This window comes from Pseudochaenichthys georgianus, chromosome 7 (assembly GCF_902827115.2).
Source record: "Pseudochaenichthys georgianus chromosome 7, fPseGeo1.2, whole genome shotgun sequence".
Classification (NCBI taxonomy): domain Eukaryota; kingdom Metazoa; phylum Chordata; class Actinopteri; order Perciformes; family Channichthyidae; genus Pseudochaenichthys; species Pseudochaenichthys georgianus.
The window spans coordinates 18228580-18242244 of NC_047509.1; the positions used below are offsets into that span (position 1 = coordinate 18228580).

At 40.9% G+C, this 13665-nt stretch overlaps 3 protein-coding genes across 3 annotated transcripts in view; 1 reads left to right on the forward strand and 2 right to left on the reverse strand.

The window, feature by feature from the left end:
• Positions 1-715, reverse strand: part of LOC117449681 (cyclin-dependent kinase 17-like) — a 44427-nt gene extending 43712 nt beyond the window's left edge. The window contains exon 1 of the mRNA XM_034087491.1: positions 645-715. The gene's annotated coding sequence lies outside the window, so the exon portion shown is untranslated. The remainder of the gene's footprint in view (positions 1-644) is intronic.
• LOC117449683 (transmembrane prolyl 4-hydroxylase-like) lies at positions 307-11633 on the forward strand. The gene is made up of 9 exons (XM_034087498.2): positions 307-1047; positions 1860-1941; positions 6748-6944; positions 7086-7176; positions 8707-8869; positions 8971-9156; positions 9527-9617; positions 9823-9946; positions 10404-11633. The coding sequence occupies exons 1-9, from the start codon at positions 679-681 to the stop codon at positions 10616-10618; spliced, it is 1518 nt and encodes a 505-aa protein (XP_033943389.1). The 5' UTR covers positions 307-678; the 3' UTR covers positions 10619-11633.
• On the reverse strand, positions 2032-4206 carry LOC117449684 (secreted frizzled-related protein 5). The gene is made up of 4 exons (XM_034087499.1): positions 3602-4206; positions 2984-3159; positions 2815-2901; positions 2032-2688 (listed from the first exon to the last, which is right to left on the reverse strand). Exons 1-4 carry the CDS (start codon positions 4159-4161, stop codon positions 2369-2371), a joined length of 1143 nt encoding a protein of 380 aa, XP_033943390.1. The 5' UTR covers positions 4162-4206; the 3' UTR covers positions 2032-2368.
• Positions 11634-13665: the final 2032 nt, after the last annotated feature.

Genomic DNA, 13665 nt, shown 5'->3' on the forward strand with positions numbered 1-13665 from the left:
TTACTTCAAAATTATATTTCACATAAGGAACATAATGCATACTACTCCACTACCAGGCCCATTGGTTATACAAATCGAAACATTGTACAAATACACCAATGTTATATGACTCAACTACAAGGAAAACGTATGTAATAACATTTGACTTTGGTAAAAGTACAGAAAATACACCTTTATGGAGGATATTATTCTTTGACTCCACCTCTTCTATGCATGTTAAAAGGTCAATGGTCCATATTGTTGCTCTGGCGTTGACCGTTAGAGGGCGCTAACCGTTTACTGAAAGAGCTAAGTAACGGTGCTGTCGTTTGTTTGTTTGCCCGTTGTTGTTAGGCAGGTTGTCAGGGGCAGCGCTCCAGTCAGTTAAACTAGCAACACAGGATTAGGGGATTTTAGGGAATGATGACACATTTATGCATCAACGAAAACGACTGTCGCCATACTTGCATATTCACTCTGAAGTGCCCTGTTTGTTTGTGTAAAAGAAGCAGAGAAGACAGCGACGTTTTTTTAATCGAAAACGCCAGGGGTTTGCAGAGTGGTTGTCCCCGTAGCTAGCTAGCATTGCTAACGTCAAGCAGCCAGCTAATGCTACCAAACAGCTGCAAAGTGATGGGCAGTAACGCTACCCTGTAAATAAATACCTCCAGTGTGCCAGTGCGGTCCTTTGGTGCGAAAATGGAAGACTCTCTGGAAGATTTACTGGAGCAGCATGGTGGCGACTGCGGCGACGAGGATCAACCATCGGCCCCCGAAGCCAAGTTTCGCTCCAGTCGGATGAACATCCAGAGAAGTAGCGTGTGCTCTCGGGCTTATTTCGCTGTAGTCATGGTCTTCTTCCATGTGTACATCCTGAATGTGATCGGCCTGCTGCTGTATGTGCACTATAACAACGGGCCCGGGGAACTTGTTAGTGGAGACGGAGCCCCCTCAGCCTCAGTCAGCGACAGAGGAGCCGCTTTGCCCCATCCTGACCCCGCTGCAAGCGATCTGCACGTGGAGGACTACAGTCAGAGTCTCGGTCTCCCTCGCATTGAGGGGATACGGGTAAGAAAACTGTTATCATAACACTACGATGAAATATACCATTTCAACTCACTGGGGGAAATCCTACAGTGACTAGTACTACAGTCAATAGGTTTTTTTTCCATCAGAAGGACCCCTCCCCTCACATGATCCTATTCATGATCATCAGCCCTAACACTCGCTGTCCCTCTATTGTTTTACACACTGATACCCATCCTGTTACATGTATATTCATATTGTTATATCTCTCTATTTTAATGCTTATTTATATATTTATACACCGTACTCTGCGGTTTATATATCTTTTTTTTTTTTTATGCACGCACATTGTGCACTTTTATTCTGGAACAGGATTTTTTTTGTCAGTTTATTTTTTTTAGATGTTCTTATATGTATTTATAGTTTCTTTATATTTAGGTGCTGACATCTGAACATACTCATTTATTGTACAGTGCAACTGCCTGTATGTACTGTATGACAATACAATATATGGAATCTTAAAAAACAATATGGTTACTCATAGTTTGCATTAAAAGTATATTAAGTTGTAGGACTAATATAATTAAAACAACAAAACAAAAACATCTGTGACAGTGTCAGGAATTATTTTCTACTCCCACTCTGGCTAATAATCACACATAATCACCAACCGCTGTAATCAACAGCCCTGTCAATCACATCTGAAATGTAAATGACGGTCATTGATTGACTGTAATTTTGCAGTTTAGATTCATCAGAGTGCAATGTAATATTGAGCTGCTATAGCAATTTCTAGATTGCATTTATTCCCGCTGATTATGAGTGTGTTGACAATGCTTCTTGTCCATCTGCAGGTGGGTCATGTTCAGCAGGTGTCCCTCCTGCCAGACCGAACACATGAGATGAGGACGATGAGCCTGAAACCTCTGCTGTTTGGTAAGAGCAAAGTGGTCTAAGGGTTTGATCTGCGGTTCATAAATAAATTGCATTTCTTTAGGATTTAGAACACAACATTTATTTTGTTCTCAAAGCCATACAAATATAAACTAGCAATATATACTTAAAATTCACAGATATGTACAATTTTCTATTTAACATATTTCTTTCTTTGAATGCTACTGCCTTAGAGACAGTGTTGGTACTTTATGGGCTCCTTTGTGACCATATGACGGCATATTATCTCCTCCATAACCAGACAGGTTAACAATGGATTTTTAAATGATAGACCAAGCATAATTGACCATCATCATTCAGTTGAAATGTAAATGCTGTCCTTTCATTCAATTTCTGTCATTTCTGCATATCTGTTTAATGCTATCTCCACAGCTTATTTGAATCATAATTCTAACCATGCACATAAAACCTAGCTCCTGCATCTGTGATGTTTCCATTTGCGCGCAGCTGCCTTCAGGTTCTTGTGTCGTCTATGCCAGGCGAAAGCCTTAATGACCACCAGGCGCTCCCCCTGCACTGTGCCTGTCACCAGGAAGGTCCCGCCCCGTGGGTGGTGTCGCGTCATGTTCCTTAAACAGGTGGCATCCCTCTCCAGCCACAGCTCGATGCGGGACCGGATCTCCCCTCCTAACAGTGGTCCATGCTTTAGAACATCCAGCTTTGCAGCCAGCGAGAACTGAGACAGGCTAACTAGGCTGTCCTTGAGACGTTTTAGACGCAGTTTCAGAACTAGGAGGAAAGAAGATAAATAAAAACAAGATTGGCATCAACTTAATAATGGTTAGTATGTCAATGAATTGTCCAAAATGAATGTAAAACTTAGGAGACAGGACATATAAGAAGATTATTACTCACCAAAATCACTTCTACAAAATGTCTCCAGTATGTCTTTTGAAGAGGAGGCCTCTTCCAGCTCGCAATCCCGACAGCTTGCCTGAGGTGCTGAAAGGGTTAAAACACTAATTGAATCAACAACTAAATAAAGTCAACTCTACCAAATGTCTCTATTTAGCCAGCTGCTTACCTCTTCGCCCCCCTGTGTGAACAGTGCTGTTGGTGATAGAGGAGATACACATGAGGTGGTCTGCAGGATACTGGTCACAGCGCAGTATTTCTGGCCAGGGGTAGCCATAACAACTCATGATTGGTGCACAGCTGTCCCGTACAGATTCGCACAAACTTTTACAAGGCGATATAAACCTAATAAAGAAAAGATGCAGAGAAGAACATTGTCAGCTTTGAATAGATAAAAGGATTTGAAACAATCATGAACTGGTGGGGAGCAAACAAGATGAGATTAAATCAAATTTGGTTGCTTGTTTTTGTAAACAGAGAGGTGCTAATGTGACATAAGGAGATTGAAGTCCTTTGATGGCTTAGTTTCTGTCTAAAATCAGGGCCTCTCAGATACTAGCCCCAATTTGCATAGCTTTAAATGTGTTAACTGTTGATACTAGTCATTACTGATCATGCTCAGCCTACTGTAAGTGTGGTTTTAACTTTAATCCTGGCTAGCACACCACAACAATGGCAAACGTTTCCATATAATACCTTGTGAGCACTGTCATGTGTACTTGACAGTTCCCATCAAAAGTAGAATTGACAATATATTTCACAGAATAAAGCTTTTTTGTGTACTTACCTGTCGAGGCAGATGGGTGCAAAGAGAGAGCAGAGGAATATGCGGGCATCGGGGTGGCACTCTCTGGCCAGTAGTGGCAACCAGCTGGCGCTCTGTTGTACAGCTTCAGCTGGAGACTCGTGTCCCAGAAGGTTGGGCATCCTCATAGTGTCATATCCAATGTTTTGGCACAAGGCCATGCCTGATAGGATAGGGACACAGCGAGAGGAACTGCGGGGCTCCCATAGTCCACCCTCACCTATAGAAAGCATGGACCTGTAGCCAGTAGTAGTATCAGGCTCCCCCCACTCCTCAACATCCTCTCCTGCTGCAGCTCTTGGTCTAGAAACACGAATATCTCCAAATCCAGTTTCGGTGTTGCCCTCAATACTTGCCCTGTCCCCGCTTTTGTTTTTTACTCCAGATCTAACCCTTCCCTCAGCCCTCGCTCGTCCCTCCAGCCCTGCCCTTACTCTACCAAGCGCTATTGTGCTGCTTAGCCCGGCGAGCAGAAAGAGAAATAGTAGGGAGGCTGGAGGAGAAGACTTTCTGATTAAATAAGGGCAGAGCACTGCAGGCATCCTGGGGCAGAGGTTAGAAAAAAAGGAGATATCCTGAAGTGTTCTCTTGAGCGAATCACTGTGTGACAATGCAGGACAGGGCAGCAGAATAGGTGTATTTATAGTGGGCGGTGATTTGCATAGGAATGGGTAAGGGGAGGCGGAGGGAGAAGGGGTGGGGCGCGAATAAATATGTTATAAGAGATGTGGATCCACTTGCAGATTTAAGTGTGTTTTGACAGGGCTTAGATCAGTAAGGTGGATGATTTGGGATTGCAATCCTCACAGCTTGTATTGAGGAAGTTCCTGGCTCTCGTGGAGTAAAAATCTATTCCATCCTGCATTTTGCTCCAACTCGCACTTAACCACCTTCTCCCAGCCTGACCTCTTTGCCCTGCACTTTCCTGTTTAGAGTACAACAAATGTATGTATGTATGTATTATTGCTCATGAGAGACAGGATATGCCCATAATAGGTTGGGAAAAATAAGACTAAACTCCAGAGCTACAACCCTTCAAGAGAAAATAATCAACATACATATTATTTTTCCTCATCATCAATTCAACTAAACTGAACACTTTGGCCTTTTTGTTGTTGGTCATAAAATTTTTTGTTTTTTTACCAGATGAAAAAGTAACTAGTTAGAGAAGAATCTGCAAATTGAACAATACTGAAAATAATCAGTACTTTCAGCTCTGAAAGTACCGATTACTTTTTTGTGTGTGTTCACACACACAAACGTGTTTAGGACACAAACACAATTTGTGTTGTCGTGCTGTGTAGCCATGGCCTGAATACTGTTCAGACAAGCAGGTCACTTCCTTTCCGGGGGAGGAAGAGACAGTGGTGGGAGGGAGAAGAGGAACGTTCAGGCCCCCTTCATTCATATCAGTTATCCACATTAATGAGGCTTGACTGGACAATAGGGATTAACCAAGTTGGTACAATGTCAAAGACACTGGTGACAAACAAGGTCTCTACTGTACATCAGCCAACCTGCCGGAAGCCTTTTATTAAGAGGGGAGAATGACTGACAGGCATGAACGGATCGCTGAAAGAGAACAACAGACAACCATGACACAGTAATTTGTACATTCACACTTGGATCACAATAACTCAAAAATGTATCTAATAGAATACATAAAATAGGATGTTTTGCTTTTAGGAATTTAGAAAAATAGATAGATGTTGAGATTGATTACCTATTTTGATGTGAATTGTCACAGAACACAATAACTCATAAGAATAGAAGATTTAATTGGAAACAAAATACACAAAATATATATTTTCTTACTGATTTTAACAAATTAATATCAGCAATTACTGACTCCTAGAAGCTTGCTCTGTTTCCACCCTCCTCTGGGAGAAGTCTGGTGTTATCACTCATTAAACGTTCCCCTTAGATAACCTATACCACAAATGGCTCACTGGGAATGACAGAGGGGAATAGATTGTACTTACTACATACACGGTTTATATATACATCCACTTACGAGTTTCTGAGCTTAAAGCGTCCTTGGGTTTCATGAAAGGCGCTATATAAATTGAAATTATTATTATTAAACACCTACTAAAACATGCAAGAAGAAAAGCTATAATGAATTGGCATCCAGCTGTTTCTTCCAAATAAAGTGTTTTTTCCCTCACATTGAACTGTTACAGTATATCACATGAAGGACCTATGTTTCCCTTCCCCTGCTTCCCGCTAGTCTGTTTTACTACAGCATGTATATTCAATTTAATTTAGCATCCGGGCATGATCTTAGTTTATTTTCTAGACACAGATTAAATGAGAGGTGCTTAACCTATTTGCTTTTTATCAGTCTGTGTTTCAATGAGAAAGTGTTTAATAATTAACTTTGATAAGTAGTATAAGGGATTTGTCTTGCTTTTTAGGGCCTACACATCCTGATCATACTGTTAGATTACACTGATCAAACATAATGGCCCCTTCCCACTGAAAGGTTTTGTTAAGCAATCTAAAGTAATCCATTTAGTCTGACAGATCAAGCCTGCACTTTGAATATTTTCTAATCCACTTAAAAAAGTCTCACTGTCTCAGGTGTGCAGTAAAAGTTCCATGTTTGTGTGCACAGGTTTTAGTGGGACAGACTTGAGAAATGCTTAAATAGTTTTAAATTGATATCATAGACATCAATATCAAAGTGTGGAAACAAGTTGGTCTTCATTTTATCAATTAATCTTATCACGACTGCCTAATCTTCACGTGTGAATCCCTCTGCACAAAAGGTGAAACTGCATTCTTTTGATCAGGGCAGCATACTCCCCAGGACACTCTCTTTGATAGATTATATATCCTTGATCCTCACTCTTAATCTTGGGTAGACAAAAGGCCTGCTGGTAATATGATAATGCAAGCCTTTCATTTCCGTAATTGGGAATTTGGCTACATAGCGTTGCAATAATTTATGCTTTTAAGAATCGGTGACAAAATAAATTTCACCGGGAAAAACATTTTCTTCACAGATTCCACATAATGTGTAATGGAAAGATATGTATCTCCATTTCACATTAGAATCATCTTTGAAATGTATTGGCAGCATATAACCTAAAATGTGCCTCTTTTCTTCTTCCTGTTCCTGTCAGAGATCCCTGGCTTCCTGTCAGAGCAGGAATGCCGTGTGGTGGTGCAGCTGGCTCAGCTCAAGGGTCTGATGGAGAGCCAGACAACAACACCCAGCAAGGAACAAGAGGAGTCCAACCAGCCTCTACTTTCTCTCAGCACAGACGAGGTCTTCAGTCTGTTGGACCTAAACCAGGATGGGCTGCTGCAGCATGAGGAGGTAACGACAGAGAGAGAGATTGATTGATTGTGTATGCCACAGAGCTGTAGGAGGGAAATAGATTTCCAGGAAAAATATATTCTAAGTAATACAAAATTAGATGACATTGAAATGAGATAAAGATTTCGCTCCTTCCCCCAGATTGTGAGTCACTCGCGCTCTCAAGATGGAACTTGGTTGAACCCAGACAATTTACGGCAGATACTCACCGGACTGGAAGCCTGCCCAACAGGTTAGTGCTTCTGTGGCTTGTATGTGTTTCCCCCGAGTGTGTTTCAGTACATGTATGACTGTTCTGACTCTTTCCATATAGAGCACTGCATCAGTAAAGGTTACGTTTTGGGGCAATATGAGTTTATAAAAGACTGAATGTGCCCTGAAATGAAACGTATGAGGAATTGTTTTGGTATAAGTGGTGCATACAGAGACACACAAATTAGAATATGTAAGCAAAAAAAAAAGTAGAATTTTTTTAAAAGCTAAGACTTTTGACAAATAAAAAATAAAGACAATATTTAAAGAAAAAAAAAGTTATGAACTGAATTAACGCATAAAACAAGACAAAACCGAGCGCACCACAACACTGAGGCAGCGAACCGCGGCGCCATCTTAGTTGATGCTAAGTTGAGACACAGATTAAAAAATAAATAAATGCATCAGTTAATAACCAGGAAGGATTTCTGTGACACACATTACATACAGTACAGCAACTATTCACTTTGAATAGGAAGTTGAATGTGATTTCTAGGTTACCAGGAGAAATTAATGGCACTTTTATTCAGTGTTTTTGCGGTGGTTGTGTATTGGCAAGTGTCTGACGGGTGGCTGTGCTTGCGTGCGATTGTTGTGAGTGGCAGTTCCCGGAAGAGGGTTGACATCGTTTTGACCTGATGCCATTGTGTCAGGCGTAGCACACATCCCAGTCCGGATGTGCCTCATCCTATCTCATTAAAAACGGATTATTCCCCAACCCCTTTTCTTAATTTCCCCCGGATCCCCTGTACCCCTCCACTACTCTTTCGTTAACCCACCCCCCTACCAGGCCACCTCTCCTCTGGCAACCCAGGGCTATTGTTGCGACTGGGGCGCGGTCTCCCAGGGGAACAGACATTCATTCAGCTGAGAGTAACAGAATACGGTTGGACAATAGGGAAGGAATGAAGGAAAAGAGAGAACTGAGGCTGTTACAGTCAATTCTCAAATGAAATGCGCTGTTAAATCCCAGGTCAAATGTACGTTAGAGGGTCTTGAGCATGATGATATTGTTATGTTAAATGCCTCCTACTTTCTTGTCTTAATATTTCTCCATGTTGATGTTGCAAGGGGAGCTGCTGTGATGCAAGAACATTTTCAGACTTGATCTGACAATAAAGTAAAAATAAATGATCATATATTCAGATCAAAACCCTTTTTATTGTGTTTCGACAATGCAGTGTTTGTCATTTAGAAATGGAAAGTAAAATATATACATATACAAATGAGACAGTGGTTTTAACTGATTGTATGTACAAAGAGAAAAATAAATAACAAAAAACACAAACAAACAATAAATTATCATATTTGATCTATTGTTAAATTAAACTGAACTGGAACCATGATACTGCAGAAATGAAAAAACTGGTTAAAAAATGTCCCAAGGCTCCAGTCATGTCTGTAGCAATGAAATTATATTTGAACTGTACTTATTGTATGTCTCAGGGTCCAATGAAATCATAAAAGAAGGAATGTTCTACTAAAATGTGGGTGTGTGTGTTCCTGATAGGCACGCTGACCTTGGAGGACTTTAGGCGTGTTTATGATGTGTCCCAGCGCCCGGGGCAACAGCAAAGCGCGAAGCCCTGGAGTCAGTTCAAACAGAGAAACAAAAATACGTGGCTTTACCAAGGCCCGGGTTCCCACCATGTGCTGCAGAGCCTCAGGAACAGGTAACTGTGCACACACTTTTTGTCAAGCTCCTCTGATAGTAGCCCACACACTCATGGATTCTTATTTACTTGAATTTTGCTCTCTTGTGTATTTTTATCAGACTAATCAGTCTGACACGGCTGCCTTCCACATTGGTCGAGCTGAGTGAACCTCTGCAGGTGATTCGCTATGAGAACGGAGACTTCAGTAATGCCCACCATGACAGCAGCCCTCCTCAATCAGAGACCACCTGCACACACACACGGATGGCGGGGAACAAATCTGCTCTCACAGAGGTCTCTTGCCGGTATGACATGTATTTCCTATACAGTTTATACTGAGTTACTTTGCCATTTTTAATAGCTTTCCAGATACACTCTTTATCATGCTGACGTATACACACATTTAAAAAAATGTATTTTTCTCAGTTGATTTATTTGAGGGTTTATATTTTTGGTGTAATGGTTGGATAATTGTTTTACTTTATAAACACAACTGTAATACATTTTAAATACAAATTGTTTTAAGTTTGGTGAAAAAACTAAGAAATGAATGCCTGTATTGAAAGTAGGATTTTTGTATTTTCTTATGTATTGTCATGGATTTCAAATGTATTCATGGTGCTGCTGATAACAATAACTGTTTCTCTTCTTCTTCCCCCTCTTGTTTTATCCCAGGTATCTTACCATGTTGTTCTACCTCAGCTCTGTAGAGGAAGGTGGGGAAACCACCTTTCCTGTGGCAGACAACCGTACCTATGAAGAGCAGGTGGGTTTGCTTTCACAAATCACTCACTAACCTGCAACGTCTCTTTTCCTTTCACCACTGGAAAATGATGAAAACAGTACATGTCTGATTGCTGCTGACAACACACAGACAGTGCTGACCCGTGACAAGGAATCTGAAACCTAAATTAACACAATGTGCCAAAATAAATGATAAAACACTGGCTGTTTACTGTTTTGTGTCCCAGGCACTGGTACAAGATGGAGTTGATTTGACTGACACCAAGGAGACATGTGGCAGAGGGAACATAAGAATGAAGCCTTCTGTCGGCACGGCTCTCCTCTGGTACAACCATCTCTCTGACGGCAGAGGTAAGAACAGACGCTTTTAGCTGTATCATTTGCACACACTTTACAGAGGTGACAGACTTTCATAAAAAATGTTCTCCGTTTTAATACCTAAATGTATCACCAAGATCAATTATGGAAACCAATTACAAAAGAATCCTAGGGGAAGAAGGATCTGTTTCAGAATTTACAAAGAAAAATCGGCCATTGATGGACTGAAGGTTATGTATTTACTTTTTTCTTCCACCTCTATTTCCATGTATTCTGTCCTCATTATTATAATATTAACTATCCAATAGTGCTTATGTATTTCTGTATGTCACCTCATTTAATCGGGTTGCACAAGACTGGGTGACTCCTATTACAAGGGATAACCAATTTCAACAATCTGTCTTATTAAAGTACTTTAGCTAATAAAGTCCTCTTGTCCTTAAATCACCCATTGTTTAAATGTGGGGATCTTCTCCCCTGTCTTCTCTAGGTTGGATGGGAGAGCTGGATGAGTATTCCCTGCATGGCGAATGCCCAGTCAGGCGTGGTGTGAAGTGGACGGCCAACAGCTGGGTAAATGTGGACCCAGATCACCAGCAGCAGGCCCGTTACCAGAGACTAGTTGCTAAAAGACAACGAGCTAAGTCAGGCATGGAGGAGCATTACCAACCTCTCTCACACAGTGACCTCCACCAGGATCTATAGCCTGGCCTTTTAATGACCAAACAAAGCAACAATAATTTTAAAATGGAGTCGGTTTTGCATCTTTGAAGCCAGTGAGGCCTGACAGATCTTTTTATAATGTCAGATGCTGTAGTCAAAATGGAAATTGAATTGTACAAAATTGCATCCCAGATATCTTCTCCTTCCAGTGAATCTGTCTTGCTTTAGATCATGTCTCTCAACCCACCACTTGAATATCCACATCACCTTACACATAAGCAAATTCCATGACATTATTAAGTTTGGTGAATTTATATATATATATACAATATAGATTTGATACAGAATTGTGGTATGCAGAAAAGACTGTTTTGCACAATTCATTTAAAATACAAAAGGGACAACACACTTCTTCTTTTTTTTTTTTAAATGTACTGCCATCCTCTCTAAGATTGCACCTTAAATCAAATATCACTAATTCACAATAGCGTATATATGGGTACCGTGACATGGTATCATTCATGTCTAAGAGATAAGCCTGATTACCTGCCTTCCTTTTAGGTTTACTAGGCAAACTGCCCCTGTTGCAGGTCAGTTTGATGTATTATTAACGAATGGAAGCCTATTGTTAAAAGCCATATCACAACATTTATCTGTGAATGTGTTCCTGAGGAAAATCTTTGAGATAATTTACGTCTGTTCTGTTCTTCAGTTTCCAGAGTAAATGATCTTCTATCGTGAATGTTATTTATGAGAGTTTGCCACATAGACTGCAAATGACTGTTTTTGACTGGACATTGCTTGTCACACTGGCTGTGGGAGGCAAGTCTTTCCGGTGTAATTTAAACTTAAGGTCTTTCATATTCAGACTATTGTTTTTCTTATCCACATAACTCAAAAATATTTATTTATTTGTGATTATTTATTTGAGTTTTATTTATTAACGCCATTTGGTGGTTTAAGTTAAAGAATGCATATTTATTACAGCTTGATGTTGCACTGAGTCTTTGACTGTATTTGTTCTACATTATCAAACATATAAAGCAATGTTTTATTAGTGGTGCTGTGAGTGTGATCATCATTTCTTTAAAACTGTTTATATAGACATTGTCCACTAGATGCTGCCCAAAGCCAAATACAGCACTGCAATTTCAGTGAATGAATATGAGTTAGCAAAAATGGTGTGGTATAATTGACAAGTGCTGCACTAGCATACGGTAGGCGCAGTTCCTATTGGTCTGCTCCGCTGGTCTGCTCCATCTGGAAGCTTATGGGGGATTGACATATTGGTGGCTCATCATTAGTTGTGTCCTCCTGTCACTTATAATTGGTGAGTAATCCACAAATATGTTATTTAATGTGCCAGTGATGTGCACCAGAAGACTCACTTTAAGCCAAAAGAAAAAGCTCTTGTAAGTTATTACTCCCCTCACCAACAGTCCTAGTGGGCTTGATTAAGGCAACCGTCATTACTGGGAAGGTTTTTGGTCTGATTTGGTCTGAGGTCACCAACATCAAATCAAGTTATATTTACATTTATAAACGATTTTTGGTCGAGCCAAAGTGCTGTACATATAATAAAAATAGCCTACAGTAGAGACACTTTACAGCAAATACAACAGCACAGATTGTTCAGAATATCAGTATGAGAAAAACGACACCCTGTATCCTTAGATCCTCACATCAAGGAAACACTTCCAGAGAAAACCCACAGTTTAAAGGTGAAAAAATGGGAGAAACCTCAGGGAGAGCAACAGAGGAGGGATCCCTCTCCCAGGACGGACAGACGTGCAATAGATGCCGTGTGTAAATTGAAGAGATAATACATTTTACAGCATATAGACCGAATGTTAGGAAATGCATGTGTCTGTAATAAGAAGATTAATCCACGAGGATGTCAGCTACAATCCTGTGGAAGCCATCAGGGAAGCAGCATGACAAGACCCAAGGCAGGACCGCAGAGACAGGTTCAGCCACGACCCGAACGTCCACGACTTAATCCAGAACTCGGGATAGAGGATCCAAGACACAGGACTACAGCAAGAGGATCAGCCTCGACTCCGGATCCCGGCGTAGATATAGATACAAAACAAGAAAAAGAAAAAAAGAAGATTTGGCTGGGTTAATCGGAACAATACACAGACAGAGAGGGAAAAGGTCATTGGATAAAAGTGATTCTTGATAACCCTCTAGAAAGATCTCATGAACTTCCCCACTCAATCTATCAAGACCCGAGCAGTTCTATTAGAAGTCCAAGGTAAAGGCACAGGCCGGCGCATACCGCTCATGGAATCCCTCATGAACTCTGACCCCTCAAGTGTACAAGTGAAGAGACACCATGTGTCAGCTCCTTTTTAGAATAGTATTTCTTCTCTTCTCCGAGAAACAAGGGTATGAAAAGAATAGCCAGGAAGAGAGGCAGAACGTGACTACGTAAATGCACTCTCCTAAATATTAAACGAGTAAGAGGTGAAGAAACACAAAGCCAGAAATTGAAATGAAAAGGCACCATCATGCTTCCCCTTAGAATAGGGTGGAAATTATGAAGACCCAAATTATGAAGAGGGGACATGAGATACTAGTGAAGAGGGACAACAGTGAAAAGGCCCAACGTATCCAACGTACTAGCACTCTCCAAAGAGACAGAAAGTCAAAGTATACGCCGAGAGGCACAATGTGACTACGTAAATGCACTCTCCTGTATAAATTAGTTCAAGGGAAAGGGGGTGAAAAACTAAACTAATCAAAAGAAGGAAGTAGAGAGGCCTAAATGCCCTCTCCTAGATTCAGTTAAAGGAAATAACTGGGGAACAAACAAGTACAGGAGGAAAGGCCCAACGAGTCAACGTCAACACACTCTCCTAGAATAGTTCAAGGTAAACGGGGTAGGAATAATATAGTAAGAAACAGAGCTGAAAAGGCATCCAAGAACGCTTTCCCTCTAGTCCAGGGTGAAAATGTAGGATAAGAAAACAGAGATAGAGAGCACAACAACCTATCTCTTCGTCAGATGCACTCCCCCGCCTGGATAAGCGACTATGTGCCCCATCCCCCTCTACCGGACCTTAGATCCGCAGAGGGAGAGGGGA

What these genes read in the sequence shown, in the direction of transcription:
- LOC117449683 (XM_034087498.2), top strand. Translation starts at nt 679, where the DNA reads ATGGAAGACTCTCTGGAAGATTTACTGGAGCAGCATGGTGGCGACTGC. An exon ending in CCTGAAACCTCTGCTGTTTG is followed by an intron (nt 1,942 to 6,747) that starts GTAAGAGCAAAG and finishes TGTTCCTGTCAG; the next exon opens with AGATCCCTGGCTTCCTGTCA. An exon ending in CCATCTCTCTGACGGCAGAG is followed by an intron (nt 9,947 to 10,403) that starts GTAAGAACAGAC and finishes TGTCTTCTCTAG; the next exon opens with GTTGGATGGGAGAGCTGGAT.
- LOC117449684 (XM_034087499.1), bottom strand. Translation starts at nt 4,161, where the DNA reads ATGCCTGCAGTGCTCTGCCCTTATTTAATCAGAAAGTCTTCTCCTCCA. An exon ending in GCACCCATCTGCCTCGACAG is followed by an intron (nt 3,160 to 3,601) that starts GTAAGTACACAA and finishes TTTCTTTATTAG; the next exon opens with GTTTATATCGCCTTGTAAAA. An exon ending in ATTTTGTAGAAGTGATTTTG is followed by an intron (nt 2,689 to 2,814) that starts GTGAGTAATAAT and finishes CTTTCCTCCTAG; the next exon opens with TTCTGAAACTGCGTCTAAAA.